Here is a 21,232-nt window from a genome sequence, read left to right on the forward strand (position 1 = left end):
CACATGTTAAAAGAAAGATAGGTTGTTAAGTCTGTAAGTTAGCGTTTATGCAAATAAAAACAGGTTGAACTCAACTTTTAAACACCGGTTTTTATTGTAAAAAAAATCTATAAAAATAATATAGATTTTGCTTGTAAATGGCCCGTTTAGTTGTTAATTACCGGCAGCCTGGTGTAGTGGTAAGAACACTTGCTACACCACACATGAGGTCGTGGGTTTAATCTCCACTAACTTCATGCTGTAGCGCCTTTGAGTAAGGCGCTATAAACGTTGTAAACTCCTGCTAAGCTAGAATTTAATCAGCAGAATAATTATCGGGCATTTATAATTTATATAATATCCCAAACTGCCACAGGCAACTCGAGACTGGGTCGGAGTAACTGATGTTACTCTATGTTTAAGTCGCGCATTCGACTTTCCCACATCGAGGAAAAAGATATATACAAAAAAAAAAAAATTTTAATTGCATCTTGATTTTAACTTTTATATTTTTTTGCAACTTCAGGACCCAAGTCAAATAATTAAAGTTTATCCTATTTTTATATTAAATCATGTCTCCAGCACCTAAAGCATCTTGGAATAATGTTTATACAAATATGTTCACTCCCCGCCCATATCAGGTATGAGTTAATAATTGGACATAGTTAAAGTTAAAAAAAGGTGACTTAGCAAAAAAAATGTTTTCTATTATACAGATTGAACTGCTGGAATGTGCCTTAAAAAGAAACACAATAGTTTGCCTTAATACTGATTCTGGAAAGCGATTTATTGCATCTCTGATGATCAGAGAATTAATTGTGAAAAATGGAATAAATAATTGCCAACCGAAGCTTGCTGTTATTTTGTTAAATTCTGGTATATAATTTTAAATTTAATTTTATAAGTCATGTCATTTCCTAAATATCTTTTTAGAAAATTGAGAAAAATGTTTAATTTTAGGGTCATCATTTTATTATAAAAGGTCAAAAAAAACGAAAAACAATACCAACTGAAATTATAGAATAAAATGTGAAACTAATTTATATATATATTTATTATTTATCATTATTCAAAATTTCATCATATTAAATTTTTTTTAGAAACCCTTATTCATGAATATCATCAACTATTGCAGCATCATCTTGACATTCAGGTTATATTAATCACCAATGATGATAGTATAAACCAACACTGTGAAAATTTATGTACTAAAAATCAGGGAAAGGTACTTTGGTGTATTATTAAAACTTGATTAAAAAGCTTGATTATTCAATTAAATTTTAAGTTATTTAAATAACTTTTATATTATTTACATAAACAAGTTTATTTTATAATATGTAGATTACTTTTTATGTATATTTATATTTATAAATATTTAAAAAGTTTTTTTATGTATATATATATTTAACTCGAGACTGGGTCGGGGTAACAGTTGTTACTCTATGTTTAAGTCGCGCATTCGACTTTCCCACATCGAGGATAAAGAAATATCCAATAAAAAATTACAATTTAGTTTTTATTTTTTTTATGTTAATTATAGGTATGTATAATGAATTCTGATCACTTTCTTATGTTGTCAAAAATAAAACAAGAATTTTCCAACTTGGTTGATATATTAGTATTTGATGAGTGCCAACTTGTGTTAAATTCTGAACACTCTTACATTAAAATAATAAAGGTAATGTATAAAACTAGTAATTTTTTGTTAACAGTATTTTTAGTAAAATAACTTTGTATACCTACTTTGTAAGTAAGGTGATTTTACAAAACCTATTTTCATGCATAGATTTATTTTTAACATTTAAAAAAAAATTTATATAGTTTTAGTTTATATTTATTTATTTATTACATACTAAAATTTTAAACTTCTTGCTAATTTTTATATTCTTGTGTTTAAACTTTTTTTTAAAAATTTTAGTTAATAAACTCAAGAAATGATCCACCCAGAATACTTGGTTTAACAAGTTCAATTTTACATGAGAACATTACTTCAAATGAACTACAACAAAACATCAAAAATATGGAAAATATATTAAATTGCAAGGTATATTGGTTAAATAAAAAAAGGTTATGTTGTGGGCATAGTGCATTTACTAAAAGATGGCCTTATTCATAAACTGTAAGATCATAAATTAGTAAAACTTCAAAACCATAAATCCAAACAATAAATAGTAAACCTAAAAACTACAAAACCAAACAATAGTATATTTTTATACTGCTTTGTTACTGTTTTTAAGCCACACATTTACATGTGGCCTATTTATCTTACTAATACACTCTTTCTATAAAAAGATTACAAAATTGGTTGGGTAATTTAAAAATTGTATTTTTAAATGCTAAAAACTTATACATATGTGACCATAATATTGAAATTTATTTTTTAGGCTGAAACAGCTACAGATTTAATAGCCTTAGACCGCCATTCGCAATCCATACCTAATGAAAAAATTATTCTAAGCACTGACCATCAATATGATGAAGAGTTATCTAAACTTAATGCAACAATTAAAAATCTTCTTAATAGTGCTTTGGAATGGCTTGAAACTTGCCAAGTATGCTAAAGCATAACCAAAAATGTTTTGTTTTTTTTTAAATCAAGAATTGAAAAAATTGTTTAAAAGGCTCTAGAGAGATTTTTGATGATAATTTTTTGACTGTTTTTGAAATAAAAAACTTTTATTATGTATTTATTTTTTGTTTTTTTAGATAACTGCATTAGCAAAACTAAATACAACTGATTGGCAGCTTGCTGAAAACGAACCTCAACCAACAAACCAGTCCTGTAAACGAAAAGAAAATGGTGTTGAAAATGGTCTTATTTTGACCAAAACCACCAAAAATACCTCAAATGAAACAAAAGGAAACCAACTTTTAAACGGAAGACCGGAGCAAAAAAATGAGATTTTAAAATCTGATGTTAAATTGAATAATTCTTTACCAGATATTTGTTTTCTACCAAAATTAATTATCAATGAATTTTTGCTGGTTATGGACGTACTTGGACTATGGTGTAAGTAATTTAAAATAAAAATTTTTTTCTAAATTATTCCAGATTAGAATAGGTAGAAAAATTATCAGTTATTTATGACAACAAACATTAAAAATTTATTTGAAATTCATATTTACTTTAGGTGTTCACAAGTTAGCTTTCCTTACCTTAAAGCAACTACAAAAGTCAATAATGAGCTTAGATAGGCAATATAAATCTTTTTCGAAACAACTAAACAAAGAACTAAACAGCGGAGAAATATTCTGGCAGAGAGTTGTCTACCAATACTTACAAACCAAGTTAAAGATGATTTACACTATCTGCCAATTCAAATTTGGCCAAGAAAAATTAGTGGATTTGAAGGTAGGTGTCAAAATATATGGTGTTTACTAGGGATGGGCTGAAATCCAAATTACTCGGATTCGACGAGCCCGAGTATTTTGTCGCGATACTCGGTCGAGTCTGAGTACTCGGTTATGACGTCATTTAAACGTATATAACTGTTCACGAGAATCTTTCCCGCATAATTTTAAAACTGCAAAATTTGCCAAAAAACACGTATTTATGGATTATAAAAGGTTTAACGTTGGCAAAACTACTTACCGCTGATAGCAATATCATTTTAAGTCCAAACGAAAATGTTTAAGTCTCAAATTTATTATGCGTAAAATTTAGTAAAAAAAGTGTAGTAAAGGTGTATTAGTTGCGCAATTGTTGCTTAAATAACGTAATATAATTGAGAGTAGATTATAAATTATTAGAAAAAGGCAAACCTCGTGTTTTTTTATGTTTAGTAAATCGTATACGATCTTAAATGACAAATTATTACTCGGCGTCCGAGTACTAAAAAATGCTCGACGAGCACGAGTATTAAAATATGCTTAATACTCGGGCCGAGTACTCGGACTCGGATTCGATTGGCCAATCCCTAGTGTTTACCTATATAAAAATATGTTTGATTTAATAAAACAGATTGCCTTGCTTAAATGGATTGAATTAAACAAACTTTATCTCCCTCGAAATCCATCTGATCTATGCGACATATTTAATAATCTATTAATTTGAACTATTCGCTTTATTAGATTCTGTATTTGTTACAGGTACCAACATATTGTTGATACTTCTATAGTATACCATGTAATAATAATATTTTATAACATATTGTCAAATTTAAATTTTTAAATTTTTAGTATGTTTCACCTAAAGTGCATCGCCTACTGCAAGTACTTAAGGAATATAAACCAGTCTCTGAAAATGAACAAAAAGAATCTCCAAAATACAATAACAGGCAAGCTAGCATGTCTTACAAAAATTACCTTTTTTTACCTAAATTATTAGTATAAATTTTGTTAGTCATTATGTATATTTTAGCAAAATGTATAAGATTTTCTAAAAATTTTCCATTTTGTATATAATCAAATTTGTTTTTATTTAAAAAAAACATATTTTATCAAATAGAAATGAGGCTGATTATGTGTCCTGGTGGCAGGACTCAGATGCTGAGGATGAGGAGCCAAAGGAGGATGTGAAAGAAGAGAATCGCTTTTCTCCTTTCTCCAACACTTTGTGTGGAATTGTGTTTGTGCAAGAAAAGTTTGTTTAATAAAAATTTAATTTTTTATTTTTAAATTAAAAAATTGGTTGATTTAAATTTTGGTTTGATTGCCTTGCATTTTGTTTTATAATTAATGCAATAAAATTTTTTAAATTAAATAAAAAACAACTTTACTAAATAAATACTTATTTTTGTCTTTAATTTTTACACCTTGTTGTCAATTTAAACAATATAAAAAGTCCCATTTTTTTATTTTTTACAATATTTAGATGTGTTTCGATGATGCTTAATAAACTTCTGGTTGCAATTTGCAAAGATAATATTGACATGAAACATGTGAATAGTTCATATCTTACCTCACCTAAAAACCAAGTCGGAAAAAACTTTTTCGATATTTCTTCGATGGACAAAACCAAACAAGAAGAGGTAAATTTTAAATAATTTAATATTTTCATTTTTGTTAAAATTATATAAAAATTACTTAAAATTAACAGTTTTTTGTATGTTTCTTTGCCAAATTTATTTTAATGTAAGTTAGCCAAATTTAATTTTTTGATTTTGCCCTTTCTTAATTTAATTTATAGTTAGATTAGAAAAAAATAATTTTAATTTAATTCAGGTGTTAAGAAAATTTCGAAGTCACGAAACGAACTTGCTTTTATGCACTGGAAGTTTGGTTGAATGTGCTTACATGCCTAAATGTAATCTAGTCGTGAGATTTGATGTTCCCAGATCATACAGGTATTACAAAAATTAAAATTATTTACTTGTTTTAGGAATAAACAGACTATTTAAATTTATTTTTGCTAAATTTTAGTTTTTTAGGCAACTTTTTTAGATATATTTAGAACAATTGTGGATATATTTAATTTTTATTTTGAAATGTTATACTTCTAACAAAATTTAAGTCTAATTTGATTCTGTACATTTTTGCCATATTTAATTTACTGTTTGTTTATCTATGGAAATTGGTTGTATATACCTAATTTTACACTCTCAATAATATCTGCATATAAACTGATATTTACAATAATACAAAACAGGGAGTATGCACAATCAAAATCAAGAGCAAGATCTCATACTTCAGCTTATATCATGTTAGTGAGGGAAACTGAAAAACACGAATTTTTAGAAAAATTGCAAGAATACAAGAAAATTGAACAGGTAATTATAAATCTTAATTGTTAAGATAGTTATTTTATAAGGTGTATAACTAAATTTATAAAATAAAGCATATAATTGAACTTTAAATTGATCTTTTTAAAATTTACTCAAATTTAAATTTGAAACAATCTGCCATATTACTTTCATATCAACTTTTTGTGCAATTTTTAATTTTTTTTTAATTAAAATTTAAACTTTCTTTAAATAGATATATATATATACTTTAAATCGAATAAATTTTAATTTGTTTATGAAAGGTCCTCCAAGGTCCGAATTGGGAAGAGCACATCATTTGTTTGAAGGAGTCTGATGAGGATGACAATTATGATGTTATAATACCACCATATTCACCAAACCAAAACACCAAGGCAAACATGCACAATGCAATTAAGTTTATAAACAGGTAAGTAGATCAGAGATTGTCAGAAGCACAAATTGTTGTTATCTAATTTTTAACACTCTGTTTTTATTTGATAGATTAACTTCAAGATTTTTGTGCAATAAATAAACCTGTTTATTGTCTGCCCTACAGGCTTTATTTTAACTGTTTTCAATTAGATTTGTTTATATTTTATAGGCTTTTAATTGGACAAATTGCTCACCAAGCTTTTATATATATATATATATATATATTTGCATAAACAGTTTCTGCCATTAAGGCATAGGGCTATAAAAAGTAATTTAATTATTATTATGTAAACCGTCTTTGGCCACATGTTGTAATAATTGTTGGTTTAAAAAAACTTAAAATTTTATTTTGTAGATACTGTAGTAGATTACCGAGTGACCCGTTTACCCATTTGAGCCCCAGATGTGAGATAAGGGAGTGTGTGGGTAGTCATGGTAACAAAGTAATGTATGAGTGCACGTTACAACTTCCCATCAACTCACATTTAAGAGAACTTATCAAGGTTAAAATAACTAAAAAAATAAAACATGAAATTGTGAATAATTTAGTTCAAATTTATTTTTTAATTTTTTGATCAAAGATATCTGCAAAATTGTTTATAATAAGATTTTATGACAAAAACATAGCAAAGTTTTGTTTACTTGAAAGCTGGCAAAATAATTTATTTTTTATTTTAGGGTGCTCCAATGCCAACTACACTATTGGCACAACGAGCAGTTGCAGTAGAGACTTGTAAAAAGTTGCATAAAGCAGGAGAGTTGGATGATAATCTTATGCCCATTGGTAAGCAATCAATTGTAATACATTTTTAAATTTAATGCGTTTTATGAAAATATAACAATACTTTTTTTAATTCAAATATATTTTGCAGGCAAAGAGACTGTGAAATATGCAGAAGAGTTAGATCCTTGGAGGAGGGAGGACTCAACATCCACAGGAAGACCTGGATCAACAAAGAGGAGACAAACTTATCTCAAAATCGTAAAAAAGTTGTTTGATAATTTTTATAATTAAATTGAACAGTTATTGCATATTTTGAAATTTTTTTACTTCTACAATAATGTATATTTATTCTTTATACATATTTTGTAAATATTTAACAAAAGTATTTATTTCTAGACTACTATTGCTTTATCAGCATGTTTGCCCATTTCTGAAACTCCAGTGTTTGTTTATGAGATAAAGATGACTATAAATAAACCCTTACCCAAAGCTTTAAACGTCAGGCAGCGTAAACTATATTTTCCTGAAGACACGACCAGATGTTTTGGGATATTAACGACCGACACTATCCCTAATGTAAGCGAGTTAATTTGTTTTGTGCAATATATTTTTTATGATTTCTCGATAATCAGGCTGCAAGTGTTGGCTCAGCAAGAGTTTATACTGTAGATAGCACCTTACTAAAGAGTGCTACATTATGGGAGCAGTGGGGATCAAACCCAGGACTTTTTGTGGTGAAGCTTAGTGTTTTGATTACTACACTATGCTGCTGGTTGATTTAGTATTTAAAAATAAATTATTTGAATTAAGAGCAATCCAATTTATAACAAAATATCATTTTAAAGCTAAACAAAAAACTCTAACATAGAGCATTAGTTCCTATTTAAAAAAGAATTAAAACTTTTTTGACTTTTTTGTTATCCATTTTATCTCAATATTTCAGATTCCAGGGTTTCCAATATTTACAAGATCTGGTGAGGAATTTGCAAAATTAAGATTGTGTCGATCTTTTATTTCCCTGTCACCAGCACATGTTAAACTTGTATGTAAAAACTTTTTTTTCACCATCAAACATATTTTTAGTAATTTTATTATAATTTTGATTAAATGTTCGGCCTAGTTATTTGTTGTTATTTTTATACATTAGGTAGATTTTAAATGTAAAATTAACATTTTTATTTTAACTATATAACAAGAATAACAAATTACAATAATTTTTTGTTGTTAAGATAAGAGCATTTCATCGTTATATATTTTCTGACTTGTTGAGATTAGATCGAGTCCCGTTGTTGTTTTGTCCGGAGTCTTCTACATCACAGATCCTTATTGTTGCTCTTAACAAAGGTAAATATTGTAATATAATGTTTAATTTTAATTTAAGATTACAATAAATTTTTTTTATTTTCAAACTTTAATTTTTTTTAGTTTGCTCATCAAAGAATGAAGATTTAAACCTCGACTGGACCTTCATGATGACCACAGATGCAAAGCGAAGGACACTGGAGAAAAGAAAGAAGGATCCTTGGTACCAACATCGGATGAAGGAAAAAAATAAAGAGTATGTCTTCCGAAGAAGTTTGTATGAGGATGGAGTTGTGGTGGCAAAATACAGAAGTTGTGATCAACCAAACAGGTTAAAATAATTTAACTTCTGTAACTAATTTTAAAACATTTATTTTATTTTTAATTTTTATTAAAATTGATATATATATTGGTTAGTGGAGCAATTGAATAAACTCTGAAATAATTAACTTTTTTATATATTTATTTATCCTCGATGTGAGAAGGCGACTTTACTAACCTTAACATAGAGTAACAACTGTTACCCCGACCCAATCTCGAGTTACTATTGGCAGTTTGGGATATTATAGATTATAATTGCCCAATAATTAAACTGATGATTAAATGTTGGCTAAGCAGAAGTTCATACTGTTTATAGCGTCTTAAGCAGAAGTTCATACTGTTTATAGCATCGTAATATTTAGATTTTATGTTGCTGAAATTAAAGATGAACTAAGTCCTGTAAGTAAGTTTCCATCTAATGATTACCAGAGTTTTTATCATTATTATAATGCCAAGTATGGGTTGGATATAAGATGTAAGGATCAACCATTGCTTGATGTGGACCACACATCTTCAAGGTATGTAATATGTTGTGTGGCAATGGTAAAGAGATTTTAATACCCAGAGTGTTATTATGAGAGGTTAAGGCTTCAGGGTATGATACTCTCTGCTGTTACATTTAAAGGTATTTTGAGTATGGTGTCATTAATAAGTTTTTTTTCATTAGTATAAAATCTTTTTTTTGTATATATCTTTATTAAACATAGAGTAACATCAGTTACTGCGACACAGGCTCGAGTTGCCTGTGGCAGTTTGGGATATTATAAATTATGATTGCCCGATAATTATGCTGCTGATTAAGTGCTGGCTTAGCAGGAGTTTGTCCCGTTTATAGCGCCTTACTCAAGGGCGCTATAACATGAGATCAGTGGGGATTAAACCAACGACTTTATGTGTGGTGTGGCAAGTGTTCTTACCACTGATCCACGCTGCCGGTCACCTAATGGTTTTAGGACAACAAGAATGCAAGTTGTAATACATTGCTGCTCTAAATAAACACTGTTATGTCTTAGACTATATAGTACTAGTTTAATATGACATTGTAAACCTTATTACATTGATCTATTAAAAGTTAAATACAAAACGCTTTTAGAATGTTGTAATTCATTTTTAGACTTAACTTGTTGACGCCTCGCCATCTCAACCAAAAAGGCAAAGCCCTTCCAATGTCATCCCTTGAAAAGCAACGAGCAAAATATGAGAGTTTACATAATCGTCAAATATTGGTCCCAGAATTATGTGAGGTTCACCCGATACCTGCTTGTCTGTGGAGGAAAGCTGTTTGTCTGCCATCTGTTTTGTACAGGTTTGTATAGCAAATATAAATTTTGGAACAAAATATACTTAAATTTTACATTATTGTTACCTTTACATTTATATCAAAGGTATTTTTATTAAAATAATATCAATAATGCTCTAAATATTTTTTTTAATTTTCTAGGGTTGAACAGTTGGTGGTCGCTGAAGAATTAAGACAAGATATTGCAAATAAATCTGGTATTTGTAATGCCCATCCCCCATTTGGCCATGTATGGTGTGATCTCAACTTTGGCTGGATACCCAAAAGTAATAAAAAACAAATTACTGCTGAAAAAATCTCTGAGAATGGGGATTCAAAATTAGAAGAAAATTTAAACATTTCAAATGACAAGTTAAATATTTCAAAGGATAATTTAGAAGATAGTGATAAAATATCAGAAAATATAATAAATAAAGGTGATTTTGTTAAAGAAAAACGCTCTGGTTCAGCAGAAGAATTGGGTGGTGCTTTAGAAGATTCGAATGATGTTGGTTATGAAGATAATACTACCAATAACACAGATTTAAAGACTGAAATCACAGAACTTGTAACTGAAATTTTAGATAATCAAATTGATGAAGCAGTGGCTAAAGGAGAATCAAAATGCACCAATAATGCAAATAATGATATTTTCAATAATCCTACAGATATTGTATGTGGTAAAAATGAGGAAACTAACTTTCAAAATAAAGACAGTGAATGTCCAAATGCCAACCAAGTTGCACCAAAAAAGGATCTTGAAATTAAAAAACAAAGTCTTGAAAATCAAACTACTATTAAAAAAACAAACATTGGAATTAATAATTTAGAAAATGAGGCTCAAAATACTAAAATGGAAAACCAATCTGATAAAAATGAAAGCTCTTCCGACGACAGCAAATTTTCGTTTGCTTCTGACGATTATCAAAATTATTTCACTTTAAGTGACTCTGATCAAGAAGTTAAAGTAAAAACAAAAAGAAAGCGAAAAAGAAGAATAAAATCAAGTTCGACTATTAACCAAGTTTTACCAAAAACAGTTTATGATTCAGCAATCAGTAATCTTTATTTTGACAAAAGTTTAACTGGTCCAGGTCCTGATTTGTTATTACAAGTAAATTTTTAACTCTAAACTTGAAATTATTGTTATCAATTTTTTTTTATATATAAACGTCTTTTTTAAAGATTGTATATAAAGTAAGCAACCCTTCTCCTTTCTAAAGCACAGAATTTAGGACCCAAGTTTTTACAGTCGCATTTAATATAAAAGTAGAAGCTAAAAAATGCAAGAATCACATAGCTTTCACATTTTTTCCAAATGTAAATTTTTTTTTGCAGGCGTTGACATTATCAAATGCAAGTGACGGATTCAACTTAGAGAGATTAGAAATGCTTGGAGATTCCTTTTTAAAACACGCTGTTACTGTTTATCTTTACTGCACTTACCCTGATGCCCATGAAGGTATTGAAAAAATGAATGTACATATCTATTAAAGAAAAATTTTTTTTTTAAAAACAACTGACGAAATAGCCAGAGTAAACGTATAGTTTTTATTGCTGAACTAAAAACAAAATAAATAAAGGCTAATTCACAATTTTTATTAAAACTTTATCCTTTAAATCTTTTTAAATTAAATTGGTTTAAATTTTATGCTTTTTTAATTTTTTAATGTAAGAGATGTTTAACCTCATTTTTATTGGTTTTTGCAGGAAAATTGTCTTACATGAGAAGCAAAAAAGTTTCAAATTATAATTTGTACCGGATCGGTCGTCAGTTTAATTTATCTGGGAAGATGACATCCTTAATCTTTGATCCCACAGTGAACTGGATGCCAACTGGGTTTGTGATCGGATCAGAGAAGGATCTGGAGGAACAGAACTCCTCTGATGATGATATCGAAATCGGTAAAAAAAATATTTCAAAATTTTTTAATTTTAACAGTATCTGCTTTGGGTATTTTTCATTGAAAAATCTAAATCTATATAAGAAAAATCTAACTAATATTGCCAGACAACCATAGCTCATCGATGTGATAAAATTCATTTAAAATTAGAAAAACTCTTGTTGGCAAATTTTAATAAAAATTACATTGTTTTTAAGGTGTTTGGACTGGCGTACCAACTAAACCTAAACCAAAAGAAACTACAGGTAGATTAAAACCATATTTATTTAAATTATATTCAAATGGCTGAGAAACCTAATTAACTGATTTTAATTTTATTTTTAAACTATTTAAATATTTTTTTAATTGTTGCATACATATTACATTGACTTATAGTTTATAAAGTTATAATTTTTATTCAATAAAAAAAATATTTATATTTGTTATAGTACCTCAACCACCATTGGAATCCAATCTCCCTCTAAATGAGGAGGAAATATATGAGGAAGAGGAGATAAGGATGATAGATGGGATGTTGGGAGGTTGCATAAAAGGAATAGGAGGTAACTATTAATCTAAAAGACTTATGCATTTAAAAATTTTTTTATTTTGAAAATAATATTTTTAGTTTTACATTGTAGAAATTGGTTACATTTTAAAATATTTAATGTAGCATTACATTATTTAAATAAATGATTTTTGTGGACTTTTTAATTTATTTTTTATTTTTTAAAACTTTTTTTAATTTATTTGTTTAGATATTACCAATTTGGTGCCTGGTTCAATGCATTTTACCGACAAAGCTGCTCTCTTGCGCTCTAAAGTGGCCACTCAACAAAATTCCGACGATTTTGTCATCGACACATGGGCTCCTGTTGATTCATCAGGTTCGTTTATTTTTTTCAATTTTAACTTTTTGCTTAAAAAAATATTTTTTCATAAAGTTGAAGTTTAAGGCTTAGTACTGTATAAATAAAATTATAAACCTAAATAAAGATAAACTAAATTTTTTTTAGGTCTAGTAAAAATAAATCAACAATAATAAATATTTTTTTTTTATTTTAAGGCAAACCATTGAATTCAAATGATCCGTTAATGTTGGATCTTCACACCCAACATTCTCTTGCCGATAAATCAATTGCTGACTGCGTTGAGGCTATTCTAGGCTCATATCTGACCTCATGTGGCCAACGAGCTGCTCAGTTACTTTTATGTCACATCGGATTATTAGTAAATAGTTAAAATAATTATTTTGTATCTAAATTTTTTTTTTTCAATTTTTTTATCATAGTTTATTATAACTAATAAAAAAAATATTTTATTGCAATAAAGAGTATTAAAATTTTTTCAGGTTTTGCCTAGAATTGCTGAACCACCATCAAAACAAACAGTTCACCAGTTCGGTTTTCTGGCTCCCCCTCCAAATACCCCTCTGTGTATAGAAATCCTAACACAACCTAAACTTACCCAACTTCTATCTGGGTTGAGTGGATTTGAAAAAAGGATTGATTATACTTTCAAGAACAAGTCTTATCTGTTGCAGGCTTTTACCCATGCATCATATTACTATAACACAGTAACTGGTGAGAAGATACGAGTATTTTAAAAATTGTGATTTTAAATACTGTGTTTTGCTTAACTTTGTATAATTGACTGGCAGCGTGGTGTGGTGGTCAGAACACATGGCGTTTTAACATGAGGTCCTGGATTTGATCTCCACTGCCTTCATGATGTAGCGCTCTTGAGTAAAGGGCTATAAATGCTATGAATTTCTGATGAGACAATCTTAATCAGCAGCTTAAATTTTGGGCAATTTTAATCTCTAATATCCCAAACTACCAAAGGCAACTTGAGACTGCGTCTGAGTAACTGGTGTTACTCTATGTTTAAGTTGTAAAGTCGACCTTCCCACATCAAAGATAAATAAGTGTAAAAAAAATTGTATTGTTTTTATGGGTTATTAAGTAGGGTGTAATAATAAATTTAAATTTTTTTAAGATTGTTATCAACGTCTTGAATTTCTTGGCGATGCCGTTCTGGATTTTTTGATAACTCGACATTTGTTTAACGATAAACGAAAACACTCACCCGGTGCTCTGACCGACCTTCGTTCCGCTCTGGTGAACAACACAATCTTTGCTTCTCTGGCAGTCCGATATAATTTCCACAAATATTTTAAGGTTTTTAATTTTTCTGAATTTTACTTAAATTAAATGACATGTTGTAAAAGAAAACTTGGGTTCTTTTTTTCTGAGTAATTGTGATTTCATTAAAAATAAAAACCATTTTTTTTCTTTACATATTTTTTTCAAACTTTTGATTGGTTTAAATTTTTTAAGATCTTAGTTAAAGTTCTAAAAATCTAAAAAATATTTTTAATCCAAATCCCCAATAATTTTTTGAAAAATTTTTAGTCGATTTCACCCGAACTCCAACAAATAATCGAAGAATTTGTTTCTTATCAACACAAACAAGAAGAAGCACAAGGTATGGATGCTCAACTCATCCGACATTATGGGGAGAGCTCTTTGACTCCCGGTGAGGGGAACTCCCAGGCGGTGGCTCCTCACTTTATGGACCATGAGGAAGTTGCAGAGGAGGAAGAGGATTGTGAAATGGAGGATATTGAGGTAGAATTTGAAAAAAAATAACCTTTTAAATATTAATAGATTTTCACTTATTATTTGTTAATAAAGATAGCAATATTTTTTAAATATTTTTTCAGTAAACTAGCGAATAGCATAAGAATTTAATATTTTTTAACGTAAAAATTACAAACAAAACACAATTCTGAGTTCCATGTTTTTAGCAAAATTCCCAATTTTTTAAAATTTTTAGGTACCCAAAGCCTTGGGTGATATATTTGAGTCAGTGGCTGGGGCAATTTACATGGACAGTGGAATGGATTTGGAAATTGTTTGGAAAGTTTACTCAAAAATGATGGAACCCTTGATTGAAAAGTTTAGTTCTTGTGTGCCCAGATCTCCAGTGAGAGAGTTATTGGAAATGGAGCCAGAGACTGCTAAGTTTAGGTAAATTTAAATTAAAATACTCAAAGATAACTCTATTACGTTTATCCTTATTTTGATATAGATTAATATTAGTTTAATTAGCAAGCTATAGTACCTGAATATAAATACATTTTTTGCAAAATTAGCATTATTGTTTGAAAGTTTGTAAATTCGTTCAAATCGTTCAAAGTTAAAAATTAGCTTTTGCTATGACAGTCGTGTGTTTATAAATGCTTTTATTTAAATGTTCGTAACATGTAATTTAATTTAAGTAATTCTATTCTATTTTTTAAAAAAAATTTACAGTTGTGCTGAGAAAAGATACGATGGTAAGGTCAGAGTCACCGTCGAAATAGTTGGGAAAAGATGTTTTAAAGGAGTGGGAAGAAGTTACCGAATCGCTAAATCCGCTGCGGCAAGACGGGCGTTACGTTATTTGAAGGGAAACGTGTTTTAAAACATCCAAATTTTGGAGCCTAAATGATTTTTATGAAAAAAAAAATCGTAATCTAAGTTATTTTTATGAAAAATTTTGTGGGGACTAAAAGATTTTTCTGAAAAAGTTTTTTTGGTGTTAAATTAAGTGATTAAAAACACAATATGCAGTTAATCATGATTTGCGTTATTTTTTTTAAGTGCCAAACAAAAATTGCACTCTTCCTAAAAGCTCAATTTATTAAATCAAAGATTTTTGTCAAATAAATCTGTTTATTTCTTGCTAGTCGAGTTTTCGTTTTTGATATTTTTAATATAACAAAATATAGGTTTATAACTTAGTGTGTTTAAAAAAACAAAATATCAAAATAAGGGAATGTTTATAGTTTAGTTAGGTTTAAATGTATGATGAAGTCATGTGTTCGATCCTCATTGGCTGCTCTCATGCTGTAGCACCCTTAAGTAAGCCGCTAAAAAAGCGTTATAAAGCAGCTAAATTATTTAGTTAATATATTTATTAATATTCCAAACTGCCAAAGGCAACTCGAGAATGGGTCGTAGTAACAGTTGTTACTCTATGTTTAGGTCGTGAAGTCAATCTTCCCACATCGAGGATAAGATATATAAAAAAAGTAACCATAATTAATAAACGCACTAAATCTGTATAGTATTTTAATTGTAAAGTATTACGTGAAATTAAAATTTATAAATAAACCTATTTTGTATTTTCAAATTTGTAAATAATAATATAAATCTTTGAAGAACTTAACGAACGATAGATTTGAAATTTTTAATTTAAAAAATGGCGAAGATGTAATATAAATTACTATTACAGAACTAGGGTGTGTAAAGTACAGAAACTTTTTTTTTTCTACTGAGAGGCGCGAGAAACGTGACGTCATAATTAGTGCGCCTTTCCGAGGAATTCCTTTAACGCGTGCCTCGAGTTTTGCATCATAAATCGCTTTGTTAAAACACGTGCTATAGTTGTTTAGATGTGATTTAGGCTCTCAGTTGTTACAAATGTTAAGTTAAAATTGAATTAACAATAAGATATTATAACAAGTTAGAAGTTTGTGTTGTTTTATTAACATTTTAAAAAACTGTTTTGACGATTTAGGCAGATATATTTTAGGTGACAGTTTTGGAAGCGCTTTGCCGTGTAAAGTTGCGTCGCGCAAGAACACGCTACTGATCACGTGCCGTGACGTAGAGTTTCGTGGCAAGTTTGAATTGAAAATCAGATTTTAAGTTTGCTTCAGACGGTCTTTTGGTGTAAGTAGGCGTGTTTTTGTAATGCTTGTTATAGTGGTTTAGATTTTTGCAATTATAGAGGACCTTATTTCGTAAATGTTGTAAGACAATTGTAAATAGTTTACAACATCAGTGTGTCACAAATAACAATGATCGGTTTAACTTAGTGTGTATTGCTATTTTTTTTAAATTTTGCCAATTAAAATGATTAAAATAGTAAGTTATTACGCTATTAATACGATAAAAAGTTTAGAATAGATTGTTAATTAACGCTGGGCATAAAATCATACGCTGGTTGTTTTATTAAAATTTGTTGAATTTAAAACGATGCCTATGAAAACTTATATAAAATGGCGCGTTAAAATGTTATTTTTGAACTAAAAAAAAACGCGGAATGGGAAATTGTTATACTTAAATTTTAAGTTGTTAATTTTTAAACTAAAAAAATTAAAATGGCGGATTATTAGAGGTTTATAATTTATTGTTAAAGTGGCGTTATGGTGAAATTAATACGTGGGAAATATTATGATATAATCGCCTATGCAACGTTTCCTGATATTTAACCTTGATAATGCTAACGTCACTTACCGATGTCATGGTTTAAAACACGTTGCATTGTGGCAGTAAGGTAACCCTTTATAAATAATGGGCACCTGTAGTTGACATTATTTTTAAAATTTAACTTTAACATTTTATTTGTAGTGGTTGTTTAAATAATAAAATACTCAAAGCATGACATGATAATATAATTTAAGAAAATATGATTTGATTGGTTACTTGGATATTTTGATTTTAATTGGAATTCTTCAACTGTTTGTGAATTTGAATGGAACTTGGAAAACTTCAACTGTTAGTGAATTTGAATCAAATTTGAAAAACTAAACTGTTATGCAGATTTTTGTAAGTTACAAAACTTTAATGTAACAAAAATATTAAACTACAGACATTAACAATTTTAAAAGACAATTAGGACTTTATAGTGCAAAGCACTTTAATTTTTATACTTTTATTAATATTGATAAAATTGATCATTTTGTTTAATTACAAACATACGCAGTGATTGTTTTTTAATGTTGAAAAAAACACATTTATATCTGTAAATTTTATCTACGTTATAATTTCTTTATGTTTTTATATCGTTTTACTATGAAATGAACGCAATAATTTTAATGTTTATATAAACACAAATTTATGTCTGGTTAACTTAATTTTAGTAGAAGGTCTGCCTAACAATAATATAAAGATTTAAAATATTTTGTCAACTAAGCTAATGGTGTTAAGTACTTGTAAATAGATTAACGTAACTTTAGAAATGAACAATATTTTATTCTGAAAGTTTAGAATGCAAGTTTGTAAATTTTGATTAATCCCCCCCCCCTTTTTTTATCCCCCAAAATTGCATGTATGCTGCATGAACTGCATGGGTTATTTTTTGCATGGTGTTACTAACTGCTGCTGCATAAGCTTTCTGCAATCATAATTATCCGCGCTCGAGCGAGCTTTTGCGAATTGGCAAATCCCAAAAATTATAAACTTGGTCCCCTAAAAATTGTATTAAATATTGTTCAGTTTCTAAAGTTATGTTAATTTATTTGCTACTACTTTGCATCGTTAGTAAAGTTGACATTTGTTTTAAGTTGGTATATTATTGTTTGATATTACTGAACATTATGGTTAAGTTAAACTGAGTTAATTTATATATAATACATAAAAGTTAGTTAAAATATTTATTTGTTTTTTTGTTTATTTGCATTTATTTGCAATATTTACCAAAAAAGACTTTGCAATTGCAATAAAGACAATTTATATGGACATTAAAAACAAGTCATAAAAAATATTATGAAAAACGCATATGGGAATTTATTTGAAGGAATTACTAGAATTTTTTTGAGTGAAATACTGGATTTTTTTAAAAGGAATACTGGAATTTTTTTGAGGGAGTACTGGAATTTTTTTTTAGAAGAATACTGGAATTTTTTTGGACGAATACTGGGATTTTTTTTTTTGAGGAATACTGAATTTTTTTTTGAAGAATACTGGATTTTTTTTTGAGCAATACTGAAATATTTTTGGAGCAATACTGGAATTTCTTTGGAGAAATACTGGAATTTCTTTGGAGGAATACTGGAATTTCTTTGGAGGAATACTGGAATTTCTTTGGAGAAATACTGGAATTTCTTTGGAGAAATACTGGAATTTCTTTGGAGAAATACTGGAATTTCTTTGGAGAAATACTGGAATTTCTTTGGGAGTGAAAACTGGAATTTTTAAAGGGAAAACTGGAATTTTTAAAGGAAAAACTGGAATTTTTAAAAGGGAAAACTGGAATTTTTAAAAAAGAAAACTGGAATTTTTAAAAAGGAAAAACTGGAATTTTTAAAAAGGAAAAACTGGAATTTTTAAAAAGGAAAAACTGGAATTTTAAAAGGAAAAACTGGAATTTTAAAAGGAAAAACTGGAATTTTAAAAGGAAAAACTGGAATTTTAAAAGGAAAAACTGGAATTTTTAAAAGGGAAAACTGGAATTTTTAAAAGGGAAAACTGGAATTTTTAAAAGGGAAAACTGGAATTTTTAAAAGGAAAACTGGAGTTTCTTTAAAGGAATAATGAAATTTATTTATTGGGGGAAAATTGGAATTTATTTATTGAAGAAAAACTGGAATTTTTTGGAGGAATACTGAAGTCCTGTTTTAGGAGTAAAATAGGAATATTGTTTTAGGGGTAGGAAAAAATAGGAATACTGTTTTAGGAGTTATCAAAAGGAACTGGAATCTCGTAACTGGAGGAATATCGGATAACAGAAGATTTTTAAAGACGCAGACAAAAATTATTCTAAAAAGACGAAGTTATCCTGCTATAAGGTATTAGTTTAAAAAATTAGGATAAGCAAATATTAGTAAACAGTTGCAAATATATCACGACAATTAAAATAAGCTAAAAAATAGATTATTTTTTTAACAATGTTTTTTTATTATTTTAGATAACTTCGTACATATGTTTCACGCTACACAAGAAACCAATTAACCAGCTAAACAATCCAATTTTAACAGGTAATGTAAAACAAAAATTGAATTTAGAATTATATTAGTAATATTTGAATATTATATTTTTTTCTTTATCTTGTGCAACAATTTTAATCTAAATATTGTTTTATTTTTACAGGCAAAGTTACATTGCCTAATTTGGATAAAGGCTTTTAACATAAAGCAATGAAGTTTGAAGCCATTAACAATAGAGGTATTTAAAACTAACTGTATTTTTAAACTATATAACGTATTTTCAGGCAAATAATATTACTGTTATCTGTTTAGAATATTTGAAAATTAATTTTCCTTTTATTTTAGACGGCTTGAAAATGATTTTTATTTCTGCAAACAAGGCAACCAATTCCACAATTTGGATCTACTTGGCTCTAGGTAAAGATTTACTTTGTTTAATTTAGGATAAAATAAAAATATTAAAACAAAAAAGGCAATGGCTATGCAACCTGATAAATAGCATTTAAATTATAATCTCAACTACTAATATATATATAAAGTTCTTGCTACTTTTCCCCCTTTTTAAATTTTTGTGAAACCATAATATAAACCCGATTTAAAACAATTATTAAAAGAGGCTAAAAATCTTAAATTTGATAACTTTTTAGGAGGAATTTAAAGACGCGGACTTAATCATTCATTTAACAAAGCTACAGCAATTACGATATAAGGTAAATATGACTTGTGTTTAATAACATATAATAGAGCTTGGTGACCACATATATATGTATGTCCTATTCATAGGCCAACAAAATAAATAAAACTGTCGTTTTTATGAAAACTTACACAATTTCTTACCTTACACAATTTCTTATTATTAGATTGCTGTACATATTTAAAACAAAGCAAATTGAAAGACAAGTTTACAGTTAAGGTAATTTTAGTTTCCTATGTTACATATAAAAGTTGTCTTACTGTTAATTAAAAAATATGTAACTTAACTTCATTAGTTTACCAACTGATTTTCTTTTTTTTTTCTGTCATATATGTATTTATTATACAATGGTCATAAAATAATTTAGATAAAATGTTATAATTTTGTATGTTTTAATTTTTTCAGGCAAAGTTACAATGCCTATTTTGGATTAAGGCTTTTAACATAAAAGCAATGAAGTTTAAAACCATTCACAGCAAAGGTAATTATAATTTTTAAACTTATGATTTTTATTATGGATTTGCCAAATTAGAAATAGTTTTGCTTGTACAAGTACTTAGTAATACTAGGCGTAACAACATAAATATTAATAGTTGACATTACTATTGTTTTGATGACTAGCGAACATATGGCATGCAGCTAAAAATTTAAAATACTTTCTACTAACGAAAAAAATGATTATTTACAAGTCATTTACAAACTTAAGTTAAATATAAAACCATTAAATATCTACTAAAAGTAATTTTTTACCTAAACGCAAAAGTTTAATAAATTTATTTTATTTTAACAGAATGGTCTATGAATGATAATTCTGCAAAATGGGCAATGTGGAATTGCTAGATCTTCAACTGCTACAAAGTAAGTTTTTGTTTGAATTTTGTAATTTTGAGTTTGGCTGTAAAATGGGTTACCACTTTGTCACATTTTCCAATTTTATGGTATTGTTCTATGTAATTTATTTTGGTATTTAAATTGTTAAACATTAAATTTTTATGCGATATCTACGATTACTGGACATATAAATAAAAAGTTTGCTTTTAATAAAACTTTATTTTAAAGTATGACCAATTATTTTATTGCTGTCAAAATTTTTAAATGAATACTTTATCTTACATTTGTTAATTTTGTTTTAGAGATCCTTCTATCCTTTCAAGCTGTGAATTCCACTGCAGACTACACAATCCAACCTCAGTGGTTCTATTACCACACAATCCAACCTCGGTGGTTCTATTACC

General features: G+C 28.1%; 1 protein-coding gene across 1 annotated transcript; it reads left to right on the top strand.

The window, feature by feature from the left end:
* The first annotated feature begins 507 nt into the window (after window positions 1–507).
* On the top strand, window positions 508–15,330 carry LOC145750654 (endoribonuclease Dicer-like). Its single transcript, XM_082566730.1, has 35 exons — window positions 508–620; window positions 696–855; window positions 1,080–1,204; window positions 1,520–1,657; window positions 1,898–2,023; window positions 2,364–2,531; window positions 2,686–2,989; window positions 3,111–3,331; window positions 4,159–4,256; window positions 4,427–4,561; window positions 4,793–4,949; window positions 5,143–5,264; window positions 5,567–5,687; window positions 5,945–6,090; window positions 6,451–6,598; window positions 6,774–6,879; window positions 6,968–7,077; window positions 7,216–7,395; window positions 7,763–7,861; window positions 8,049–8,163; window positions 8,245–8,452; window positions 8,805–8,960; window positions 9,557–9,748; window positions 9,884–10,835; window positions 11,060–11,183; window positions 11,432–11,626; window positions 11,823–11,870; window positions 12,054–12,167; window positions 12,363–12,491; window positions 12,671–12,834; window positions 12,956–13,187; window positions 13,603–13,784; window positions 14,019–14,234; window positions 14,443–14,636; window positions 14,922–15,330. The coding sequence occupies exons 1-35, from the start codon at window positions 552–554 to the stop codon at window positions 15,070–15,072; spliced, it is 6,105 nt and encodes a 2,034-aa protein (XP_082422856.1). The 5' UTR covers window positions 508–551; the 3' UTR covers window positions 15,073–15,330.
* The last annotated feature ends 5,902 nt before the right edge of the window (window positions 15,331–21,232 follow it).

The sequence above is a fragment of the Corella eumyota genome, chromosome 4 (assembly GCF_963082875.1).
Source record: "Corella eumyota chromosome 4, kaCorEumy4.1, whole genome shotgun sequence".
Taxonomy (NCBI): Eukaryota; Metazoa; Chordata; class Ascidiacea; order Phlebobranchia; family Corellidae; genus Corella; species Corella eumyota.

Bases quoted from the DNA above. Each gene is read 5' to 3' on its own strand.
- LOC145750654 (XM_082566730.1), top strand. From the start codon at position 552: ATGTCTCCAGCACCTAAAGCATCTTGGAATAATGTTTATACAAATATG. The intron at 4,950-5,142 runs GTAAATTTTAAA...AATTTAATTCAG, and splicing joins ACAAAACCAAACAAGAAGAG to GTGTTAAGAAAATTTCGAAG. The intron at 5,688-5,944 runs GTAATTATAAAT...TGTTTATGAAAG, and splicing joins AATACAAGAAAATTGAACAG to GTCCTCCAAGGTCCGAATTG.